The 23836-nt window shown below is 38.1% G+C and overlaps 2 protein-coding genes across 6 annotated transcripts in view; one reads left to right on the plus strand and one right to left on the minus strand.

The window, feature by feature from the left end:
* coro6 (coronin 6) overlaps positions 1-5098 on the plus strand; it is a 19109-nt gene extending 14011 nt beyond the window's left edge. The window contains exons 5-11 of the mRNA XM_078265494.1: positions 158-336; positions 1200-1319; positions 1435-1539; positions 1708-1853; positions 2199-2256; positions 2923-3150; positions 4315-5098. Coding sequence (XP_078121620.1) covers positions 158-336; positions 1200-1319; positions 1435-1539; positions 1708-1853; positions 2199-2256; positions 2923-3150; positions 4315-4437 — 959 coding nt within the window. The 3' untranslated portion in view covers positions 4438-5098. The remainder of the gene's footprint in view (positions 1-157; positions 337-1199; positions 1320-1434; positions 1540-1707; positions 1854-2198; positions 2257-2922; positions 3151-4314) is intronic.
* Positions 4980-21676, minus strand: LOC144527459 (von Willebrand factor A domain-containing protein 7-like). 5 transcript variants are annotated; one of them, XM_078265491.1, is made up of 18 exons: positions 21568-21583; positions 19161-19242; positions 18260-18462; positions 17886-18158; positions 17687-17780; positions 17400-17531; positions 16796-16982; positions 16524-16699; positions 16285-16397; positions 16062-16178; positions 14748-14765; positions 14007-14210; positions 13792-13924; positions 8019-8168; positions 7669-7761; positions 6642-6916; positions 6194-6487; positions 4980-6053 (listed from the first exon to the last, which is right to left on the minus strand). In XM_078265491.1, exons 3-18 carry the CDS (start codon positions 18437-18439, stop codon positions 5661-5663), a joined length of 2832 nt encoding a protein of 943 aa, XP_078121617.1. In that variant the 5' UTR covers positions 18440-18462; positions 19161-19242; positions 21568-21583; the 3' UTR covers positions 4980-5660. The 5 variants fall into 5 exon arrangements, with proteins under 5 accessions (XP_078121617.1, XP_078121615.1, XP_078121618.1 ...); XM_078265489.1 differs by lacking the exon at positions 19161-19242 and having other exon boundaries at positions 21568-21676; XM_078265492.1 differs by lacking the exons at positions 19161-19242; positions 21568-21583 and adding an exon at positions 19714-20854.
* Positions 21677-23836: the final 2160 nt, after the last annotated feature.

Consider the following 23836-nt stretch of genomic DNA (forward strand, 5'->3'; position numbering starts at 1 on the left):
CACACACACACACACACACACACACACACACACACACACACACACACACACACACACACACACACACACACACACACACACACACACACAGTCTTTTACTCTTTTGAATGTATGAGTGTGGGTACATTCAAATGTCCATCTTTTGCTTTGACCCCAGGCAGTGATAACTTGATTATAATCTGGAACGTGGGAACAGGCGAGCCCCTCATCACCATGGAAGACCACCCAGACCTCATCTACAGCATCAGCTGGAACCGAAACGGCAGCTTGTTTTGCACCACCTGTAAGGACCGACGTCTGCGTGTCTGTGACCCCCGCAAGAGGGAGGTGGTTGCGGTGCGTGAGTAGAAAATACTAATAAAAATACATGCCTTTACAGTATAACACTACTATCTGAGCTCTTTAACAACATTTAGGAGTATATTGTAGGCTATATTATATGTAGGCTATTTCTATTTCTGATAGCGGACCCATTAAAGTAATAGTGTGTCATTTTAGGTAAATAGGCTAACATTTGCTTTCTGGAGGAGAGCAGCCAGCCACTTAGCTCAGCATAAAGACATGGAAACAGAGGGAAACAGCTAACCTGGAACTGTAACAAAATTGACCTACCAGCACGTATAAAGCTCAATAGTTCACATTATACCTTGTTTTGTTATATCCAGATACTGTAAAAAAAAGGAAAAAAGACAGTTTGCCATTTTACAGTAGGTCTTATGCCAGACTATGTTATGGCTGTGAAATGTAACTTTCTTAGGTTTTTGCACGGATATAACACAACTAGAAATAATGTTTTAATAATTAGAGGTGCTGGTAGGTGGATTTTGATACCTTTAGACAGAGCAAGGCTAGCTGTTTTCCCGTTTCCAGTCTTTATGCTAATCTAAGCTAACCAGCTGCGTACCTTGGGACACATTATGAGTGTACTGGTCAGTATTAATTCATCTAACTCGCCTCCAAAAACACAAATAAGTGCATTTCCCAAAATGTTGAACTATTCCTTTAATATAAAAAGCACAGCGTTAGTATTTTAGAACAACAAGTTAACTTTTCAGTGGTTATGTACAGGGTTGTTGATCTAAAGCATTGGCCACTGACATTAGAGTTTACATGCTCAATCCCATAAACACCTAAAAAGGTAAAAAAGGTGAACAAGGAAGAAGCATTTGTAGTTATGTCTGCTCTTCGATGACCAACAGGAACGTCTGGCTCCACATGAGGGGATCCGGCCAATGAGAGCCATCTTCACCAGAGACGGAAACATCTTCACCACAGGATTCACCAGGATGAGCCAGAGAGAGCTCGGACTCTGGGACCCGGTAACAAACATTTCACCTGCTGTTTTCATGCACATCACAAGGCGCAGAAATATACATACACTTATATGCATGTACACGACAAATTGTCTTTCTTCATCGTTTTTACTCTCCACAGACAAATTTTGAGGAGCCCATTGCACTGTTGGAGTTGGACACAAGTAATGGAGTGTTGTTACCATATTATGATGCAGACGCAAACATGGTCTACCTCTGTGGAAAGGTACAGAGACGTTGGTTTGTTTGGTAGAAATCATGTTTGTAAATGTACCATATAATATGTACAGACATGTTTGTAGATCTACTATTTCCAGCCTAATATGTTTTTGTGTATATATGTTTTTGACATTTTTTATACGTGTATTTTCTGTGTGTGTGTGTGTGTGCGTAGGGGGACAGCAGTATCCGTTACTTTGAGATCACAGACGAGCCGCCATACGTCCACTACCTCAGCACCTTCAGCAGTAAGGAGCCCCAGAGAGGGATGGGCTTCATGCCCAAGAGAGGTGTGGACGTCAGCAAATGTGAGATCGCTAGGTAAGATAACTTATTGTGCAATACATTACCCAAGATCACAGCTTTTTCAGTGTTGTTTCATGAAATGAGATTGTATTTTGTTTGATGGTATGTGAAGGCTACAGATGTTGCAGAAGAGTGGTGAAGCTCCAACTGCTGACCGTTTGTCCTTTTAACAGCCATTTGTCGTGCTCTCTATCTAATCATTACTGAACCGTGACCCATGATCTCAGAGTGCATGAGATCATCTCATACTTTACACTTACAAATGTAAAACATAAACTGATACACTAATGTGTAACAAAAGCACAACTGATGGGTCTCCGTTCTCTCTGCTCTGTCTCATCTCATCTCTTGTCATTTTAGGTTATTCAAGCTCCTTGACAAGAAGTGTGAGCCCATCACAATGACAGTGCCCAGAAAGGTAAGCCTGTTCTTACTCTACAGTAAGCTTTTGACTTTCACAGTGGAGGAACGTAACCAAGTATGATTATTTAAGTACAATATTTTAGGTACTTTCACTTTATTTCCATTTAATGCTTCTCATTACTTCAGGTACACTACATTTAAATATTGTACTATTCTCTCCACTACTATTAGTCTTTTCTGACGCTATAGTTACTTTCTCAGATTATTTTCATACAAAACAGGCAATCAGTTAATAGATTAAACTACCAAAAAGTAAAAGTATGGCTTGTGTAGTAATTTGTTTTACTCTGTTGTACTTTTACTTAAGTAATATTATGTATACAGGACTTGTATAGTGTGGTATTTCCACTTTTACTGAAGATAAGGATTTGAATACTTCTTCCGCCACTGCACTTTTAAATGGATCTCATTACCACAATCTGTTCTTTAAGTCTTATTTATTTTCCTTTGAAGTTTTATTTGGTACGCTTTTCCTCTGTGCTCTGTTTTCATCTTCTCTTCCACTCATCCTCTTAGAAAACAGAGGATGAGTCTATTCACAGACAGAAATGAATAGATAATTTTTATTTACCCTGCAAAAACGACCACTGTACAGTACATTCCAAACAAAATCAAAACCACGTGTCTCTCTTTTATTCACCTCACCAACTCTCTTCCACAGTCAGACCTCTTCCAGGACGACCTGTACCCAGACACAGCGGGGCCCGAGCCCGCCATGGAGGCTGAAGAGTGGCTGAATGGCCGCGACGAAGATCCAATTCTGGTGTCCATGAGGGGGGGCTATGTGGCGCCAAAGAACCGAGAGCTCAAAGTGGCAAAGAAGAACATGCTGGACTCCAGACCCACCACTCGACGCAGCATGTCTGCTTTGGAAACCAATAGTCTGCCGGTAAGTGCACAATATGAGGAAAATATGTGATAACGATATTGCTTGCGATGAATAAACAAATATTAAAATACACTCAGTTCTGCCTTTCTGCTGCTTTTATACTGCTACAAAATAGTGGTGGGAATCACTAGAGGCCTCACGATCTGATATTGAGTTATGTCATAATATGATTTTATTGCGATTTTAAACATATTGCGATATTCTGCGATATATTGCAATGTATTACCTTTTTTCCAACTTCAAATTATTATTTTTTTTCAAAAACTTTGTCAACATTTCTCTGTTTGTTCATCTCACTTCAATTTTATTGCTGCAAAATGGGATTGTCAAGCAGACAAACTGACCAACACATACATAATAATAGATCGATACTTGGCGTCTGTGTATCAATCGATCGATCGATTTTTTTTCCCCACCCCTACTAAAAAACAACAAATTGCTTGTTAAATAAAAGAAACTGAAAGGAAATTATTTCCAACATTATTTTTATGAACAAATTGAACATTGAACTAAACACGAAAGTCACCATTAAAAAAAGAAGAATGATAGTTACATTTGCAAGTGCAGTGTTCTACTGATATTCTCTTTCAACTAACTTAACAGATGCCTGAGTGCATTTTGCGGTTTGTTTATTGCGTTAAATTGCGATACCGATAAAAGCAAAAAAAACATTTGAACAGCACTACATTATATTATCTGTTGTTGCATGCTCATATAATATAAACAGTATCCTGTGTGTATATAGCATTGTATTACTGTACTGTACATGTATTCTAATCTGTTATCATATTGCAGACTACCAAAGCTGGGTTGTTTTTTACTGCTGCATTTTATGTGTTGATATTTGTTGATTTATGTCGCACATTTTCAATTAAAACAAGTCTTACTTTAGCTTTGCAGCCCATAATCTAAATGCACTGTTAGTCCTGAACATCTGTCTCTCTGTTTAACACTTTTCTGTTTATCTCTCCTCTATTTGTACCTGCCCACAACTTTTTTCCCCCCAAAGCTCCCTTCTTTGTTTTGGTTTATTTCTCCTAGTTGCTCACTGTCCTTGACCTATTTTTCCTCTCTTTTTCTTTATCCTTAATGTCCCCCTTCCTGTACTTTTTTCCTTTCGTCTTTTTCTGTTTCCCTTTTTTTCTCCACTCTTCTCCCGTCCAGGCTGAGTTGCATGAGAGGTTGTTGGAGGAGATTCAGAATCTGAAGGCCACAGTTTTGTCCCAGGAGAAGAGAATCTGTGACTTGGAGAATAAGCTTTCCCAGTACACCAATGGCACTGCCTGAAGAACTGGTCTAAATTACAGAATAACTATCTACATAACTACTATAGAAACACATTTCCCTTGTATTGACAAGGAACCACTCACCTAAATACTCCAACAGGGTTGCCACTCTAAAATGTACCATTGTGTAAGAATATGAATGTGGACAATGTAAATGCATATTGACGGTCCAACTAATTCGAACAATTACATCCGTATCTATTGCAATTGTTTTGCAGTTGATTCTACATAATCCACATTCCAGTTGTACCACAATGTACTGTGAATGTTACGGCAAAGATATGTTAATATTTTCACACCTTTACAGCGATTTGTAAAGAATGAGAGGAGTACAAAAGTGGAGTAAGGGGGTGTTAGGTTAGAGGGACATGTGCAAGTTGTTTTAAAGGTCTAAAGAAAGTCACCACTGTTATTAAATGCCAGAAAAAGACTTTCTGCCTGGAATGGTTGGGTTTTGGTAAATTGCATCAACATACTCCCGAAACTACATAGTAAAAGACACACACATCACCATAAAAGATACACATCAAGCACACACACACAAACTTTTCAAAATGTAAATAGTGATAAAAGGAAACAGGAGAACAATTGTTGAATTTGTAGCAAAATGTGAAAAGCAAAACGTTTTGTGTTCTCTAAAGGATTATACATTAGACAAATTATGACAACAATAAAAAAAAAACTGCGTTTTTTAAAACTGTATGCCTCTTCATTTTGTTGCCACATCATTTCAAAGTTTATTTCCTGATAGGAAATGATCACCTGCCATCTAGAGGTGGGGGGGCTAGTGGCCAGTTGGTCTTTAACTATCCCAGGCTGTGCGTATTTATATACCCATTTCTTTCCAGTGATCATTTCTCTGTTCAACAACTTTTAGATTGACTAATAAACAGAAATAAATAATTCACTGAACTGCAGACAGAGCTCAAACGGCACCAGGCATTGAAACAGCAGTAATAAGCCTAAGCAACCAATGATACATAGCACATAAATCAGTTACACAGCACAGCAAATCAGTTGATGAAAAATCGAAAAAGAAATCAGAGATGTAAAGCTGCATCATTTAGATTGCAAGTCTAGTGTACAACTTAAAGCTGTGGATTTGCCACTACAGGTGATCCTTCTCACAATGCACACAGTCAATTGATTCAATGTTGATATACAAAATAGATCAATTCAGCTTTAACTATTTGCAACTTTGACACTGAGTCACTGGATGCCCAGTTATGTCAGTACATGGAGCCCTGATACTACTATGCTTAGACAAAGAAGAGGCAACTGAATAACATTGGTGGACACAGAGGAAGTGTAGAAACAGGTTCTGACATTACCCACTCGATCCACAACCAGCATCTCTATATTAGGCGAACAGCAAGACGAACTGTAGGAAACCAGCGTTATGTTCTCGTTGCCAGCAGCCAGGCTGGTGTTCAAGGTCCCGTTGCCCTGTCTGAGGCTAACGCGGTCGACACCCGTCCCTTCAGCCCCATCAGTCACACGAACAGAGAGCTCCCACATTGATAAGCTGCAGTTATTAGAGCAGTTATTAGAGCAGGTTTTAGAGCAGTTAGACTGCAGGCTGAGCAGCTGACACACCGGCGGAGTGAAGTCAGTCACCTATGAGAAGAAAAAGTAGATTCATAGCCTATAATTCCCTATGATAAGTAACACATTTATTTCCAGTAAACTTTCTAGAAAATGACAGAACTGTAAAACAAAGAGTAAGCAAATAATTTTATTTTCAGTGAGAGTATTACCATGTTAACGACGGAGAAACGCAGTACGACATAGTTTGTATCTTCTCCCCCTGGTGCCTCGGCCTCAATGGTCAGGGTGACATCAGTACCAGACGGGGTGTTAAGAGGTGCTGAGAGGGTCACTGTATTGTTAGCACTGTTTCCAGTTTCCACGAACAAACTGGTTGGAGATGTTATGTCAAAACGCTGGTTGTTGGTGGCTCGGATGGTGAAGTTTCCCCCTACTCCATTAGTCATCACAGAAAAGGGCACAGAGAATGGTGTTCCTGGTACCAAGATGCTATTTGAACCAGCCTAAAGAGGGAGTCAGACAAGAGCCAGACAGAGAGAGTGTTGGTGATGAAATGCTCCTCTTTTATAAAGTGAACATTTTAGTTGCTGCATCTCCTCTCATGTTTTATGTGATGTACTGTACCTGTGACAGTGATAGTCTGAGATGGGTACTCACAGTAATAGTCAGATTAGAGGCTCTGAAGTTGATGGATGACTGCCTTTGGAAGACTATTGATGGAACTCTGGGGGTAACGCTGTAATCCTGCCCTTTCACCCGTACCACAAACTCCAATGACGGTATCCTGTCAACATGAACTAAGAAGTTTCCGCTCCCCTGTGGCTCCACGACTCCGTTAATTTCCTCTGACCCCGACGATTCAACCAGAGCGACTTCTGTCACCGTGGCGGAGTCACTCCCCGTTAAAGACACCAACAAGCTAACGTTAACACCTTTTAAAGAAAAAGAATAATGACTGTCTAGTTGATGTTACAGTATGTTACATCAGCATACCATCAAATTCACATCTTACAGACAGATTGTATCAGTCTGTTGTTGCAAGCACCATCTTCTTTGCTGTGGTGTGTTGGGGTGTCAGCATCAAAGTAAGGGATGCAAACAGACAGAACAAACTCATTAAAGAGGCTGAGTCTGTGGATCATGACCCTCATCCCCTGCACAAAACACTATATAAACTCAAGAGCACTTTCAGCAACGGACTCATTGAACCCCGCTGTTTAAAGGAACGTTACAGGAAATCATTCCTGCCTGCTGCCATTAAACTGTATAACTCATATGCCCCTATTAGAGGACCACTGTTAGTCTCTTATCACCTCAACAGTCTAGAATAATTATTCTAATTTCACTCACTTGTGTATATATATATATATATATATATATATATATATATATATATATATATATATATATATATATATACTATTAATAATATTTAATTACAACACATTTATATACTTGCCTTATGTCCTCTTTGCACCTTATCCATTATGCTGTCCCACTGTAGTTGTATTGTATCCCTCCTTTTTAAGTGCATTTGTATTGTATTGTGACTGTATCGTATTTTATTGTATTGTACTGTATTAATAGTAGTGTTTAATGTTGTAACTGTATTTATACAGCTGCGAATACACCTTAAAAATCCTAGAGGGGATTAATAAAGTAATCAATTTATCTATTCCTTTACCAGCTCTGGGACGTGTGTCAAGGGCATCATATCCAGGGAACATGCCTTGCGTTGCCTCCACAAAGTCAAACAGGAAGTCAATAGGACTCTGACCTGCAAATAAAAAAGTCAGAAGAAAAGAAATAGTATTGGACAATTTGAGATTTTGAAATTGTTAGCCTATAATTTTGATGAAAGGAAAGGGAAGAGAACACACTGGTACCAGAGGGAAACTCTGATATCCAAACCAACACAATAATATTTTGGACACAGAGTGAGGAATGTTCCCTTTAAGGTAAGTGATAAGACTAACATGGCTCTACATTTTTTAAATTTATTTTTTTACATTAATTCAATCAATGCGGTCTCACCTATGGCCTTGAGAGTGTAGGAATTAGTTGAAACCATTTTCATTTCCCACAGGCCAACTTCTTTTTTTAGCCGCAGAGTCTTGAAGTTTCCTACTGACTGGGATGCAGTGATTAATGGTCCTGTTGTGTCGGTGCTTTGCTGAGATTCACCTTCAAACAATAAAACAAATGAATAAATCAAGTGTCATACTGTTCCCATATTTCATTGCTTCAAACATTTGTATGTTGAGGTTCATTCCTCATCGCCGAGGCCCAGGGTTCAACGCCAACCTGCGGCAATGTCCTGCATGTCTTCCCCCGCTCGCTCCCCTTTCAAAACTAAACTGTATTAAAGGCAGAAAGTGGGCAAGTAGTATATTGTGACTTTTTGCGACATACTTATGTTTGATTTTTTTGGACATACATATTAATGACTTTTTTTTATCACTTTTTTCGACATGCTATACTATACTATACTATGACTTTTTTTCGACAATGTCCTGCATGTCTTCCCCCTCTCTCTCCCCTTTCATGTCTAAGCTGTATTAAAGGCAGAAAGTGGGCAGGTAGTATATTGTGACTTTTTGCGACATAATGTTTGCTTTTTTTTAAATAGTGTACATATTGACTTTTTTTTCGACATGAGATACAATGACTATGTTATCACTTTTTTCGATATACTATACTATAGCGATCGTCAAGTAGGCCCACGGGCCAAATTCTGAAAATGTGAATAAGTAAATGCGTTCTGTTATTTATCATTTCGAGCATTTAGAGCAGATAACATACCACAGGGAGAGCGCAACCCCCCCCCCCCCTGTGATTACATCTTTATTCACATTCCACTTAGTTTTGGTACTGCGGATCTAATGTTAAGTCACACTTAACTGGACTAAACCCAGGTAAACCAGACAAAATGTCATGCAGCTTTAAGCACAATGCGTTTGGATACAAGCGTTGCATTTTGGAAGATAGACGGGAATCTGAATAGCGATGCCCATGCTGCACGCACACATACACACAGACACAGACACACACACACACACACACACACACACACACACACACACACACACACACAGCTGGGAGGTGTGTACGTTACGACACGTAACACACCTAAGTGGGAACGCTACTGAGAGGATTATAAACTGCCGCTTGCGCAGATGAACTAACATGCTACATGCATGCTATACTATGACTTTTTTCGACAAACTATACTGTGACTTTTTTATCACTTTTTTCGACATTCTATACTATGACTTTTTTCGACATACTATACTATGACTTTTTATCACTTTTTTTTCGACATACTATACTATAACTATATTTGGCATACTATACTGTGACTTTGTTATCACTTTTTTCGACATTCTATACTATGACTTTTTTTATCACTTTTTTTCGACATACTATACTATAACTATATTTGGCATGTTATACTGTGACTTTGTTATCACTTTTTTCGACATACTATACTATGACTTTTTAATGGCATTTTTTTTTACATACTATGCTATGACTGATTTCAACATCTTCAGAGCTGAGGCATGTTGGTGAGACGCAACAGTGGGATTGCATAGCGGGTGACACCGTCAATATTCAATCACACTGTCTTAGGTTGTCTTAGGTCACAGGTTCCATTGGGGTAATAAGATGGGGGTAGTCAGAACCGATTAGCAGAACTGGCTGAGCTCATTCTATGTTCTGTAGAGGAAGCCTGCGGAGGTGGCGGTACTTCTTCTGCAGTACACTGACAAGATGTGTGTGTTCAGCCTGTCCAAGTTCTTTGGCTGTGAAAGCTCTCTTGATCCAGTAGACTCTGCGTGGCTGGGATGCAGTAGACAGCATGAGAGTTACTGCCGCCCCATGCAGGACCAGGAGATCCTGGCGCACGGTTCTGAGGAGCAAGTCCTTCAAGTCCAAGTTCTTGGGCAGCAGTGTACAACAGAAGTGTCTTCTCTGAGCCATCGTCCAGGACAATATACACATTCCACTTTTCCTGGCTAGCAGGAGATGTGGGCTAGACTTCAGGCAGTGGGTGTTCTGTACTCAATAGGATGGTAGCTGATTTCCCTGAAGGCTTGGTCAGTCTGTTTGGTTCCCTCTTGGTGCTGACCTATTTGCAGGAGCTAAACCTTGATGTGTTAACCTACACCTGGATCTCTAACTCGAGCCAGTTGGACAGGTCAAGGTGGGTAGGGATCGGGACACAATGAGGATGGATGAACCTGCAAAAGCCAGATCTTAGGTCATGTGGTAGCTTCCCAAGGAGTCTAGAAACATGGGATCCACACTCAAGCTCCACTAGACCCTTCGTTCCTAGCTGCTATAGCATGCTAACAGGGTGAATGGATCTTCAGGGCAAAGACACATCTCAACTGACAACATTGGATGCATCCATCAGTTCGACGATCAGTCAGCTATCAACAAGGCTTCATCCAGTTTGAGATGGTCACACAAGATTTGGAATTTAAACCTCGTGCCATCTTCAACCTTGGGAATTCCCTTGGGTTCAAATGAATAAAGTCTGGGATTATCCCCTCTCAGGCCTGCTGCCATCATCCAGTGTGTGTGTGTTGCAACCCGGTCTCACGCCAGTTTGTGAAGTAGTCATGTTATTTTGATTTATTGATTTGTGTACATGTCACGATTTTCTCGTTTATTTCGTGTACAGGTCACGATTTCTGAACGTTACCATTTCACGAACTGCCATGACACTGGTCTGCTCTGGGGGATGCAACAACGGGGAAATTTAACGCCACAACGGGGAAAATAAACGCCACACGCTGGCGACAACAACAGGACGGACCGCCACACGCGGCCACAACGGGGAAATTCAACGCCACATGCTGGCGACAACAACGGGATGGACCGCCACACAGGAATGCGATCCCCGGGCGCAGGGACACGATCCGCGGTCTCTGTGGCACGCAACAACGGGGACATGAAACGCCACAACAACGGGACGGTTGAGGTTAGGAAAAGAAGAAACTGGGAAAGGAACCGTCACACGCAGGACACGCCGAAAACAACGGGACGGTTGTGGTTAGGAAGAGAATAACGCGGAAAGGAACTGCAACACGCCGGACGCGATCCCCGCTCTCCAGGGTGAAAGTCCTGTATTGTTTGAAAACAAGTAAAACAAGTCCTGTATTGTTTGAGCCATCCACCACCCCGACCAAACTCCCTATGCAGATTTTCTGCTTTTCATACTACTCCCTACCGTTGTCGTGCTGTGATCACGAAATATGCTTCCCATTTAAATACATTAAATTAAAATTCGTAATCACCACACGAAAAAACAACATAATCGTGTCCTGTTCACGAATCAATAGACTCAATAACGTAACCATTTCACGAACTGCCATGAGACTGGGCTGGTGTGTGACAGAGAGATACGAGAAAAATGAGAATCAGCAGAAGCAACAGAAGCACAGAGGCAACAGGGAGCAGCAAGAGAAGCAAGAGAAGCAAGAGAAGCAAGAGAAGCAACAGAAGCACAAAGGCAACAGAGAGAAGCAGAGCCAGCAGTAGCAGTAGCAGTATTAACACCAGAACGAGGGACAGAGAATGATGCCATACATGTAAAGACGAGACAAACATCAACCGCAAGAGGCAAAAAGTGGGAGAGAGTAAAACCTCTCCCTTCAGCATAATTGCCTGGTTAAAGATCGGTGTTTGAACTGTGTAGCTGTATGCTAAGTGTATGTTAAAAAAGGACAGTTAACTGGCACTGAATTTAAAGAAATGGTCTGCGTTGTCTGCCCCACATTTTTAACGGTAGTGTTTTAACCTACCCCCCTTTCCCCTGTTCTTACATATGAATGTGTGTGAATTGTTCCTGTACTATGTAAAAGTGCTTGAAGTAGTCGTTAAGACTAGAAAAGTGCTATATAAATACAGTCCATTGACTTTTGATGATAGTAGTATGTCTTTTTATGACTCTTTATGACACATGGCTTTTTATTTAATTTTCTATGACTTACATACTATACTATGACATTTTAGGACATCTATGACTTTTAATGACATTGTTTATGGCATACTATGACTTTTTATGACATTTTATGACATACTATACTATGTCTTCTTATTAATTGTTTTCATGACATACATACTATGACATTTTTATGACACACTGTCTATTACTTTTTATGACATTTTTATGACATACTATATTATTACTTTTTATGACATACTGTACATACTATACCATGACTTGTGTATGACCTTTTTAATGACATACTATGATTTTTTATGAGATAATGTGCCCCCCCCCCAGTCCATTGGGCTAGAGTGCTGTCAATCTGACAATTGTGATTTCCATTGGATCAGAGTACTGTCATTTCGCTACCTATTCTGCCAACTTTCCCAGCCCTTGTCACATGACCTATTAATGTGGCAGACTGAGCCTATAGAAAATGTGTATTGTATTATTGTATTTGGATATACAATTTGTTTAATATATATTAATTCCATACCACTCCATTGTAGACAGAATACCAGCTGAGATCAGTTGCATTGTTTTTTTAACCAGGGCAGCTGTTTTCAGATTACATTATGTGCTTACATAATTGCAAAAGGGTTCTCCAATGTTTTCTCAGTTAGCCTTTTAAAATGATATCAGATTAGTAAACAGAATGTGCCTTTGGAACATTAGATGAATGGTTTCTGATAATGGGCAACGTAGATATTGCATTAAAGATCAGCCACTTCTTTCTACTTCTTTCCTACATTATGTAAGCATATAATGTAACCTGAAAATTGCTGCCCTGATTAAAAAAACAATGCAACTGATCTCAGCTGGTTACCTGTCTGTAATGGAGTGGAATGGAATTTTCTAAGTGACCCCAAATATATATATCTCAATCAATATATTAATTAATCAAACTTTATTTATAGAGCACTTTAAAACAACCAAAGTTGACCAAAGTGCTGTACAGAAGAATAAATAAGACATAAAGTATATAACTCACAGAGTCATAAAATACAAACAGAATACAAATAAAACAAGTTAAGTGACATAAAACAAGAGAAGACAGCCATACAGTTAAACAATAAAATCAAATGTCAATGTCTGGTGTCAAAGGCGAAGGAGAAGAAGAGGTTGGTTTTAAGACGAGGTTTAAAAACAGACAGTGAATATGCCTGTCAAATATATATATATATACTGTATGTTGTTGTTATATGTTATATTTAGCAGATTACATTATCTTGTTTTATCCTATACAATATTTCCTATATTTCTAAGCAGACTTTCTATGCTGTATTCTTTTTTTTACATACTATGACATTTTTATGACATACTATACTATATTATAACTTTTTATTTCATTTTATGATGACATACATACTATGAACTTTTAATGACATTTTTATAACATACTTTGACTTTTTATCAATTTTCTTTATGACATACTTTACTATGACAAATGTCAGACATTTTTTCTGACATACTATGACTTTTCTATGACTTTTTATTAAATATTGTATGTTATAATATACTTTTACTTTTATGACATTGTTATGACATACTATACTATGGAATTTATTATGATATTTTTTATGGCTGCATACTATGAATTTTTATGTTACATAAAGAAATCAAGCAAATTCCATAAAACCCTGCATATTGTGGTGTACAGTAGGTAACGGTGAAGACTGCCAATGTTCAGCCATTATATTGTGATGACTCAAAATGTATCATGATGTACTAATGATAAAATAATACACATAATGCATTAAATGCAGTGTTCATAAACAGATAAAATGTAATTAGGAAAAGCAGTTTTACCTTTGGGGCTGATGAGCGTGAAATGGACAGAGCGCCCAGTGATGTAAACTGTAAGGTTTATTACTGTTTCATCAACAATGAAATAGAAAGTATCTGTCTTTCCTGGGTTCCTCGTTGCCTGCAAAAGGGTCACCTAGGAGAGGAACATTCAACAGATGACATACGTGAAATCTTTTAACTGACAAAACTAACTAATAGTGAGATTTTTGTGATACCAGAGAGGAGCTGGAGGAATCTGTTATGATGCTGGTTGCCACAGGAAGCTCACTCTTTGTGACTTCAATAGCCAGACCTCCTGAAGCCTGAGCCAGGTCTCTGTACAGCTGGGCATCTGATTCTGCTATCCTGTGTAGTTTCTGATTGTCTTCACTTCGTCTCCTACGATTGAGCGTCGTTGAGCCTGAAATCATGAAGTTCACCTGGACAGAAATAAGGAAAAAAAACAAATCAGAAAGGCCTGTAGTAATCATTAGTGTGCATGATAAATACCAAAAAGAAGTTTTCTGCCAAAGAAGGTACACAACTATCATCTGTCCCCAGTCCTTCCATTAACAAAATGTAAATGTTTTATGGCTCCAACTAACTAATAGCTGCTGATTATTCTCTCTGTTAATCGATTAGTCAATAAAATGTCAGAAAATAGTGAATGCCCAACCCTTCCCAGAGCCCAAAGTGACGTCTTTAAATGTTTAGTTTTTTCCAAGAATATTAAGTTTGCAATCATAAAACACTTAGGTAACCAGCAAATACTGCCATCTGAAAAAACAATTTAGATAATTTGTCTCAGATACTCAAATACTGAAAATGATTAATGAATTAACAAAATTGCAGCCAATGAGTTTCCGTGGACTCATTGATGCAGCTCTGCATGTTTAGTCAGGTTCAGAGGTATCAAACAGACTCAGCACTCAGGTGTGTGTCATTGAAATCGTCTTAATTCCAACCATTTATTGTACCTCAATGGGAAATTTGATCTGCAGTTGGAGGTACAAAAAAACCAAAACAAAAACAATGTAACAACACAATAAAAAAGGCATAAAACATCTTAGCAGTGCACATCCAACAGATTGGTTAAGAACAATTTTAAAAGGAAAAGTGATTTAAAAAAAGTGTCACTAAGAAGGCCCAAGTGACACTAATAAAACTGTGCATTCAAGACTTGTGCAAGTTAAAAGCTTTAATCGCACAAGGAACAAAAGAAATGTTATACCTGTTTGTTTTTGCTCTAGGGAGCCTATAACTCCTCCCAGAAGGAAGAGGAATGCATTTCTCCAAGAGTGGGTGATCAGAGCCAGTGGTGGAAGTAACTAAGTACATTTACTCAAGTAGTGTACTTGAGTAAATGGCGAGTAGAGTAGAGGTGAGTTAAGCAGGTACCATGTAATGGAAAAATGCCATAAGGTACACATTTGTGTCTTTTCCTTTCATGCCACTTTCTACTTCTTCTCCACTACATTTCAAAGGGAAACATTGTACTTTCTACTCCACTACATTAATGTGGCAGCTTTAGTTACTAGTTACTTTACAGATTAAGATTTTTGCACACAAAACACACGTTTATAAAATACAATGTTTTATTATGAATTAAACTAGCCAACAATACAGGCCTACAATTACAGCTGAAATGATTAACCCATTAAACGCTAGTTGATTGACAGAACGTTTTTGATTGTTTCCAGTTTCGAAAACGTGAGGATTTTTCTGCATTTAGTACTTTAAATACTTGAAGTACATTTTCCTGATTATACTTACATACCTTTACTTAAGTAACATTTTCAATGCAGGACTTTTACTTGTATTTTTGTGTGGTATTAGTTCTTTTAATTAAGTAAAGGAACTGAATTCTTCTTCTATCACTGGTCAGAGCTTGACAAGATTGGCCGTGCCTTCTGCAAAACTTGTCTGTCACCGATCTTTGTGAGAGAGAGCTGCTATATGCCAATTATCTTGCTGGCTTCTGTAACAATGTTGGAAAGACAACTTTTGTTTGGTATTGTAAGGTTCCCATAGAATAAAATCAAACAAAAAGTTAAATTGACTCAATATAAGCTCTGTCTTATCTACATTAAAAGAGACTCGAGATTACACCAATATAGCACATCACAAAGCTGTATATTACTAAAATCATCAATAAACATTACAAAAGCAAAAAATATAATGAACATTTTAAAACATATGTCAACAAATTTTCAGAATCTCACAAGATAAATGTGTGAAATTCTATACTGACCATAAAATAGTTCATACTGACACCTAGATCAGATACTCACCACTGTTTGGGTCCGCTCTATGAGTGCGATCACAGTGTTTTTCATTTGTCTGTCTTTAGCAGGTGCATCCGTGAAGAGGAAGATCTCAGAATTAGGAGGAGCGCTGGATAAAGCCAGCTGTATGAGGAAGAGAGTGTGGAATAGCGAGGATATTTTTGGTTAAAACTGTCAAAAGGCTTTGGGGGGCAGATTTTGAAGTAGTAAAAGACATGCATCACAGCACCTGAAGCCCTGAAAGACTCAATTCCTCCTCATCTCCTCCACCAGTTGCTGGTAGTGAATTAATGAAAGTCTTAAAGACTTTTGGGTCTGCAGTCTTTATCAATGGCCCAAAATCTGGGGTTCAGGTGGAAACAGGAAGAAGAAAATACCTCAATGATGCTTGTTTTTATAACAACAAATGGACCTTCCAAGCATCTTTATACACACAAATAGATCATTTTAGCACCCTAAAGATGCTACCTGGATCATTGAAAGGTACAAGAATGTAAACTGAGGGCTCATTCTCTGTTCCCACTTCACTGTTGATTATAGAGGAAGTGACGGTCTTCACTGCTTCAATGTCATCACTCATGCTTTTTGTGGTGTCAATCACAAAACAAAGAGCTTTACTGGATCCTTTAAATATCCCCATCATCCTAAGTGATGGAAAGAGAAGAGATGAAAAAACTACTTGTGAAATCCTTACATGCATAACTGAAACCAATAACCAAAAATCCAAATAGGTTTCATACTGGAGAAATGGTCTGTCACCAGCAGCTCTTCGAATGTCTTCTAGTAGCTCACTGGTTGCAGCTATCGCCATGTTTGCTGCTGTCATGTGGAGGTATCCGTGGCTGGCTTCGAAAGAGTCTTTGTTGATCCCACCTTTAGGTTCGATGGTGCTTGTTTGATCAATTGCTTCTCCATGACTGCATTTTCCTTTTAGAGGGAGATGATGAATAAACAATTGTTTTCTTTATATAAGCGTTAACAGAAAACATTTGAAAAATTCAGGATGCAAAGAGAAATATCCGCAACAGTGGGAATGAATAGACACCACATCTGTGTTTTGAGTTAAGGAATGTGTACTGATTCTGAGACATTGTTGAAAAGGACATATTATGCTGTTCTAATTATAACTGTAATATAATTATAACTGCTGTCATGATACGTAGACATTATACTTTTTACAACATCTTTGCAATAATGTTAACATAACAGTGTTTGTTGATGAGTAAATGTATGTAGGCTACAATTAAAAGGAAATCCTACAGTTTCACAGAAGTGGAAACCTCAGGAAAATTTAAAGAATACTGACTGACTACTAGATCTGATTGAATGAAAGCAATCACCTACCTTTTGGTTTGGTTGAGACTAAAGGCACAACACCAAAGTATCCAGAGGTCAGTACCCTCTCCTGTATGATGTCCTCCAAGATGTTGTTCCTGCAGTCTCCATCACAGTTGCGACACGTTGCCCTACTTTCATCTGCAGAAAAGTTTATCAAAATACATTTTAGTTATGTTTTCTACTGTGAAACTATACTGTACAACACACCCAAACAGAACTCCTTCTCAGTGTTATTGTCTGTTTGTTAACACAGCCAAACACAGACAGACATCACATTATACTATCTCTTATACCTGCTATGTTACCAATGCTGGTGTCTGATCTGATCAGATTGGAGTTTGGGAGTTTGTTCCCCAGTTCCACCCAGTTACTATGACTGTAGAAGTCCTTTAAGTTGACATAACAAGAGGGTTAATAATCCATCAATGTTCTTTAGTTTGTTTAGAAACAGTTTAAAAAGCATTAGTAATGCTTTAAAAAAATAATAAATACCTGTAAAGGATGTAAAATCTCTCCCACTTTCTGCCTCGCCGCCTCAAAGTTTGCTTGCTTGTTGCTTGCTTTGACTGCCAGCATTCCCTCAGTGATGATTTTTCTTCCTTGAACAAACATTTCTCCATCAAAATGGAAGCTTGCATTAAGGGCATGACGGATGTCCACCCGTATATTCATTAGTGTGATGAATGTAATTGCTTGTCGGAAACTCTTGGTCGACTTTGGCGTGCCGCAGGCTACAGCAACATCCTCTGCAGTGTAAGGCTGTGCCTAAACACACAGACACAGTCATATAACGCTAATATTAATAAAAGACACAACATAACATAACTCATCTCTGGTAAAATAACGGAATACAAGTAAATTCTTACAGGAAAAGTAAAGTCTGTCCCCTCAGCTTGGGCCAGAGCGTGGCACACCTGCACGGTGACATCTAAAATCGCCCTCTCTGTGATTTCCAGGTGATTCAAAGACTTTCCTGGGGTTATCTTAAACCCCAGAGCTCCAGTGTGCAGAAACAAGAGACACAACGCAGTCAACCCTGAAGACATCACTCCTCAACCTGTCGAATTGTCTGAGGATGACAGAAACACATTTACTGTAATTTACTCCATCTTCTCTTCAGTGGTTCATCCCATGGTAGACTGTATCAGTTATTGATCCTTTATTTAGTCTATTAAAGGTGCTTTCGACAATTCCTAAAGTTAACTTACTCTAATTCGTAAAAAATAGACAATGTGTGTAATAGACAGAAATGCTGCGAGCGAGTGTAAATGTGTTCCTGTTTTTCTGGTTGGTTTAAAGAAATGCCAATAAACCAGAGCATGTTTTTCTCCCATCCCGGAATGCTGTGTGGACTAGCCAGACCTTCCTTCGCAGCGCTGTGGAGAAAGGTCGGACAATGCAAGACTTATATGTTTCGTACTCTCACTAGAGAGTGGGCATTGCAAATATTAGCAGAACCTTATGTTACATGCAATCCATGTAACATATCATAGACAATCCTTCCTAATTTTGGATTGAGGAAAAGCATACTGTTTTTGTCATAATGGCTGTCATCAGTTGTTTGAATAGTGCTATAAGGTACAATGATGTATGCTGATAATGATTCAGATATTGATATTAAAACTTAAAGTTATTGAACTAGAGTGTAATGCAAGGCCTAAACATGTTATCATTGAGTGTGATGCTTATGTTTCGCTGTTATGCTTCAGTATAAAAATATTGTTCTTCAACAAATAGACAAAACAAGTTCTTATGATTCCTGTTTACATAAAACAGGTCAGGTCTTATGGACAGAGTGAGAACCAATTTTGAAGATCCATTCCTATCGATCCTCCCAGCGGGATTCTATCTGGAACACAGAAGTGACTCATCAAGTATTCCACCTAGATGTATGGTGACAGTCACCAGGACTGCTACACACATCTACAGGGTGCACTTGTCACAAGAAGCTGTCCCACGAACAGTAACAGACATTTAAAGAACTACAGACAGTGGATTGATGAAGCAGACAGAAAGTGATCACAAAACAGATTTTACAGACTATCGACAAAATTAAAGACTCTTATTAAAAGGCCATTTTTTATTTTCATTATGTTATTCAAATGTTTGAAAAATTACCTGCAAATTTAAAAAGCAGAAAGCAGGTTTAGTGAAAACTCTGAGTTTGTTAACCCTGAGATGAGGGAAACTCTGGGTTTTCCGTTTCAGAAAGGGAGGTTAATCAAACCTGAGAGAGAGGGGTAACTCCAGCCCGTTTCAGAAAGAGAGGTAACTTAACCTCAGAGTCAGTTACTACAGTAACTGAGTCTATGAACCTAACCTGGTCGGGAGCAGATTTTCTTCAATTAACCTCGAGTTTCTCTCAGTCTCCTCCCTCTGAGTGCTCTTTCAATTCCTCATTCATTCATTCAGTCTGTATCAGGCGCATTTCAGCGCATTTTTTAGTAGTTTGTTATCTGCATGAATAAAAAACAGTGTTGGTTTATTAACTATGTTAGGCAGATTATATATATTTTTCTCGAACATGGCATTTCTTTTTGTCGATGATCCCGTTGATGAAGAAGCTGTATTATCCTACTTCACAGAGAGTTAAACATACGTCGGGAGATGATAGTGAGGCCCGACTAGATGTATTTTCAGTTCCAGATAACCTATTTGAAAGATATCGTTTTTCTTCATAGTCGATCTGATATGTACCTTAACCGTCCTCACTAACATCCACCATCGTGGACATGCTTTTACATTCCAGCAGATTTTTTGTGTCGCATTATGTTTTTTTGCAAATGGCAGTTTTCTTTACAACATTGGTGATGCAGAGCATAATAGTAAAGCCACTGCATGCAGAGCCGTCAGAAAAGTGTGCCTTGCACTGAAACGTTTTTAAACGTTTTTGTAGTGTTCCCTGGACACAAACAGTGAGAGCAATTAAAAAGAATTAAATGATTATAAATTATAGTTTTGTTAATGATATGGTGCTGCAACCTCAGAATGGGATTAGTAGGCTAGTTTTCACCAGTAATATTATAGGTTACCTGTGATTAAATATGAAATGAATACACTATATTAAAGCTTATGCATTGACTCGAACAGCACATAGACATCTCCCACACCAATTTTCGCTATTTTGCAACAGCAGCCGTGTTGCTATTTTTAACAAAATTCAAACTCGCTCTATGTGCGCATGAGTAGTTCTAGTACAAGAGGGTTAAAGTATGCCGACCGATTTGTTTGTGGTTGTTGCCATGGTGAATCGTAGTATCATTGCTCCATTCATGCTGCCTTTTTATAGTGGTGGTGCACGCGCTTAACTCTGAGTCAACCTACTCCGAACCAACTCAAATCAGCTGTTCTGGAACCGAAAACTCAGAGTTTCCCATCTCAGAGTAAATCAATTAAGAGATCAGGGTTTAGACTCAGAGTTTGTTAAACCTCCTTCCTGAAACGGGCCCCAGGCAGTGCTGACCTCAAAGCTCTAAAAACAAAACAAAATAACTTTGATATAGGCCTAGTGGAGCACCTTTATTCCAATTACATGAAAACTCACCACCCTACAACAAAAACAACATACTTTAGGTCTTTCCTATATAGCTCTAGTACCTATCTTTTCCATATGCTCACAATAACACATTTTGATACCATTTCTTTCACCTTGAATCTCAAATCAAAGCATGCACACTTTAAAAACAGTAATTTATTTCTGCCTAAATTAAATTCCATTTGAACTCTTTAATACTTTATTTCTTGTGTATGGCAGCTGACTAAAAGTCTTTAAGAAAATCAAAAAAAACCCAAAAAAACCACTTGTTTTGGTACCACTTTTCTTACAGAATTTTATTTGTGTAACAATGCATGGTACTTTTAGATAGATAGATAGATTTTTATTGATCCCAAAAAATGGGAAATAATAGTGTTGCAGCAGCAAAATACCAGACACACAGCACACATACAGAGTAAACATTAAATATTAGGAAACAATATACGGTACATGAAATAATAATAGAATACTACATGAGCAATATTTAAAATATATACAATTTGGAAATAAAATGTACAACTGTTTCAATAGATATAGATAAACTTAAACATTAATTACAGCAGGAGAGTGTATATTGTCTGCATTATGTAATACAAATCTGATTTCTGCTAATAACTATCAATTTAAAGAGTACAGTACCTTTGATCCTGATGCTGTCCTGTACACTTTCTCGGAATTGTGCTACCGCCTGCTTTATAGTGCTCCACTAACAGGGCGTATTCATGCAGGACTTGTTGTACCTGTTGCTTAAGTATGAGTTTGTAGATTAGAAATAAGGAGAGACACTACAGGCAAAAACATTATTTGGGCTATTTTGCTTCCATAAAATAACAAAATAACATCCAAAATGCACATTGCAGGTGTTTATTTTTCTACCCGTTGTCTAAATGCGCCTGTAGATATCTCTTGAATTCATTAAAAGTTAGCATTAGATAATGGCTCATTTGCATATTAAACATTACATTTCAAAAAACGTGTGATACAAATAAATATTGTCCTAATGTAAGTAATTAACTTGGGAAGTTTCATGGTGATATCTAATTGTTTAAATATTTCCCATATTCACCTGTATCGTCTCACCTTAATTCCATGTTAATGTGTCTTTGGTTATGAAGGCACCACCAAACTGATGCATGAAAGCACTGGGTATCTTTCACTTAAGGGCATGTTATTACATTTAGCTAAAATAATCTGTATGACTTCTGTATAAATTCCAGATAAATAGTTTTTTTCAGAATTATTGGCTTAACAGTATGGAGTCTGTTGAATTTATAATTAACTTCTGATAAACCTTTACACATTTAAAACATACTGTTGTGTAAGTTTTAAATGTGTCTGTATGTCTTAAATGTGTGTGTGACAATATCTATCTATCTATCTATCTATCTATCTATCTATCTATCTATCTATCTATCTATCTATCTATCTATCTATCTACCTATCTATCTATCTATCTATCTATCTATCTATCTATCTATCTATCTATCTATCTATCTATCTATCTATCTATCTATCTACCTATCTATCTATCTATCTATCTATCTATCTATCTATCTATCTATCTATCTATCTATCTATCTATCTATCTATCTATCTATCTATCTATCTATCTATCTATCTATCTATCTATCTATCTATCTATCTATCTATCTATCTATCTATCTATCTATCTATCTATCTATCTATCTATCTATCTATCTATCTACCTATCTACCTATCTATCTATCTATCTATCTATCTATCTATCTATCTATCTATCTATCTATCTATCTATCTATCTATCTATCTATCTATCTATCTATCTATCTATCTACCTATCTACCTATCTATCTATCTATCTATCTATCTATCTATCTATCTATCTATCTATCTGTTGCTTTTTTATTTAGGACCTGTAATTTTATGTTTGCATTCAGTTGTTTGTTTGATGGATGAAATACATTTATATAAATAAATAAACTAAACCTGGCAAAGACAGGTTAAAAATACACAATGAATCCCATATAGTGATAATAAACCCTTGCAGAGTTCTTCACCTCATACAACTAATCTATTTAATTGCAAAGGTCTCTTTTCCTGTAAGGTTTGTATCTGCTGCATACACAGTTGTTCTTAGCATTCTTTTGTGCGGGAGTGACTGATACAAAGCACACAGGTTGTTGACATGCCTTTCGAATGACATCCTGCATTCTTCTTAACGTAAAAAAAAGATCAAAGATCAGATCAGATGGGTAAGAGGTGAAAGTAAAACTTAAACACAAACTGACACTAATCAAGGCACACAGTGGACATATGTAAATTAGTTAGTTCTTCTGGGGTTGACTGTTAAGAGCAGTAAACCACAGAGTGTATTATCCTTATGATTAAAATCAGTCCAGGGTCCTTCTGTTTTCTCGCCTTGCAGATTTTCTTGGATTGGGGTGGCACCTAAATCGTGGTTGCAGCTGCTTCTGTGGTCCGTCTCAATGCCCTGCTATGCTCTGCACTGTTATAGTTCTATTATCTTTATTGTTACTATAATTGCCACTGTTCATCAAACCAACTGTTATATCTATTATGAATCATATTTCTCCATATCTGTGTATCTGTATCGGTGTCTCTGTGTCCCAACCAAAGAGTGACGTCAAGGTCTGGGACCTTGTGGGTGAAGCTGACTGCAGTGGTTTTGGTCCTGATGGACTGCAGCATCCTGCCAGAGGGGAGTGGTTCAAACATTTTGTGTCCGGTGTCAGAGGCATCGGCTACAATCACCTTCTCAGCAGAGCGGATGGTGTGCTGCACTCTGCCTTTGTCCTTTGTAGTGGCAGCAGCATAACAGATGGTGATGGAGCAGGTAAGGATGGACTCAATGATGGCAGTGTAGAAGTGCACCATCATTGTCTTTGACAGGTTGAACTTCTTCAGCTGC

Source organism: Sander vitreus, chromosome 13 (assembly GCF_031162955.1).
Source record: "Sander vitreus isolate 19-12246 chromosome 13, sanVit1, whole genome shotgun sequence".
NCBI lineage: Eukaryota > Metazoa > Chordata > Actinopteri > Perciformes > Percidae > Sander > Sander vitreus.

Excerpts from the sequence above, each read along its gene's own strand:
- LOC144527459 (XM_078265489.1), bottom strand. The coding sequence starts at position 18,439 with ATGTCTTCAGGGTTGACTGCGTTGTGTCTCTTGTTTCTGCACACTGGA. Across the intron at positions 8,169-13,791 it reads CACGCTCATCAGCCCCAAAG|GTGAATCTCAGCAAAGCACC; the intron begins GTAAAACTGCTT and ends TATTGTTTGAAG. Across the intron at positions 6,054-6,193 it reads GTTTCTCCGTCGTTAACATG|GTGACTGACTTCACTCCGCC; the intron begins GTAATACTCTCA and ends TTCTTCTCATAG.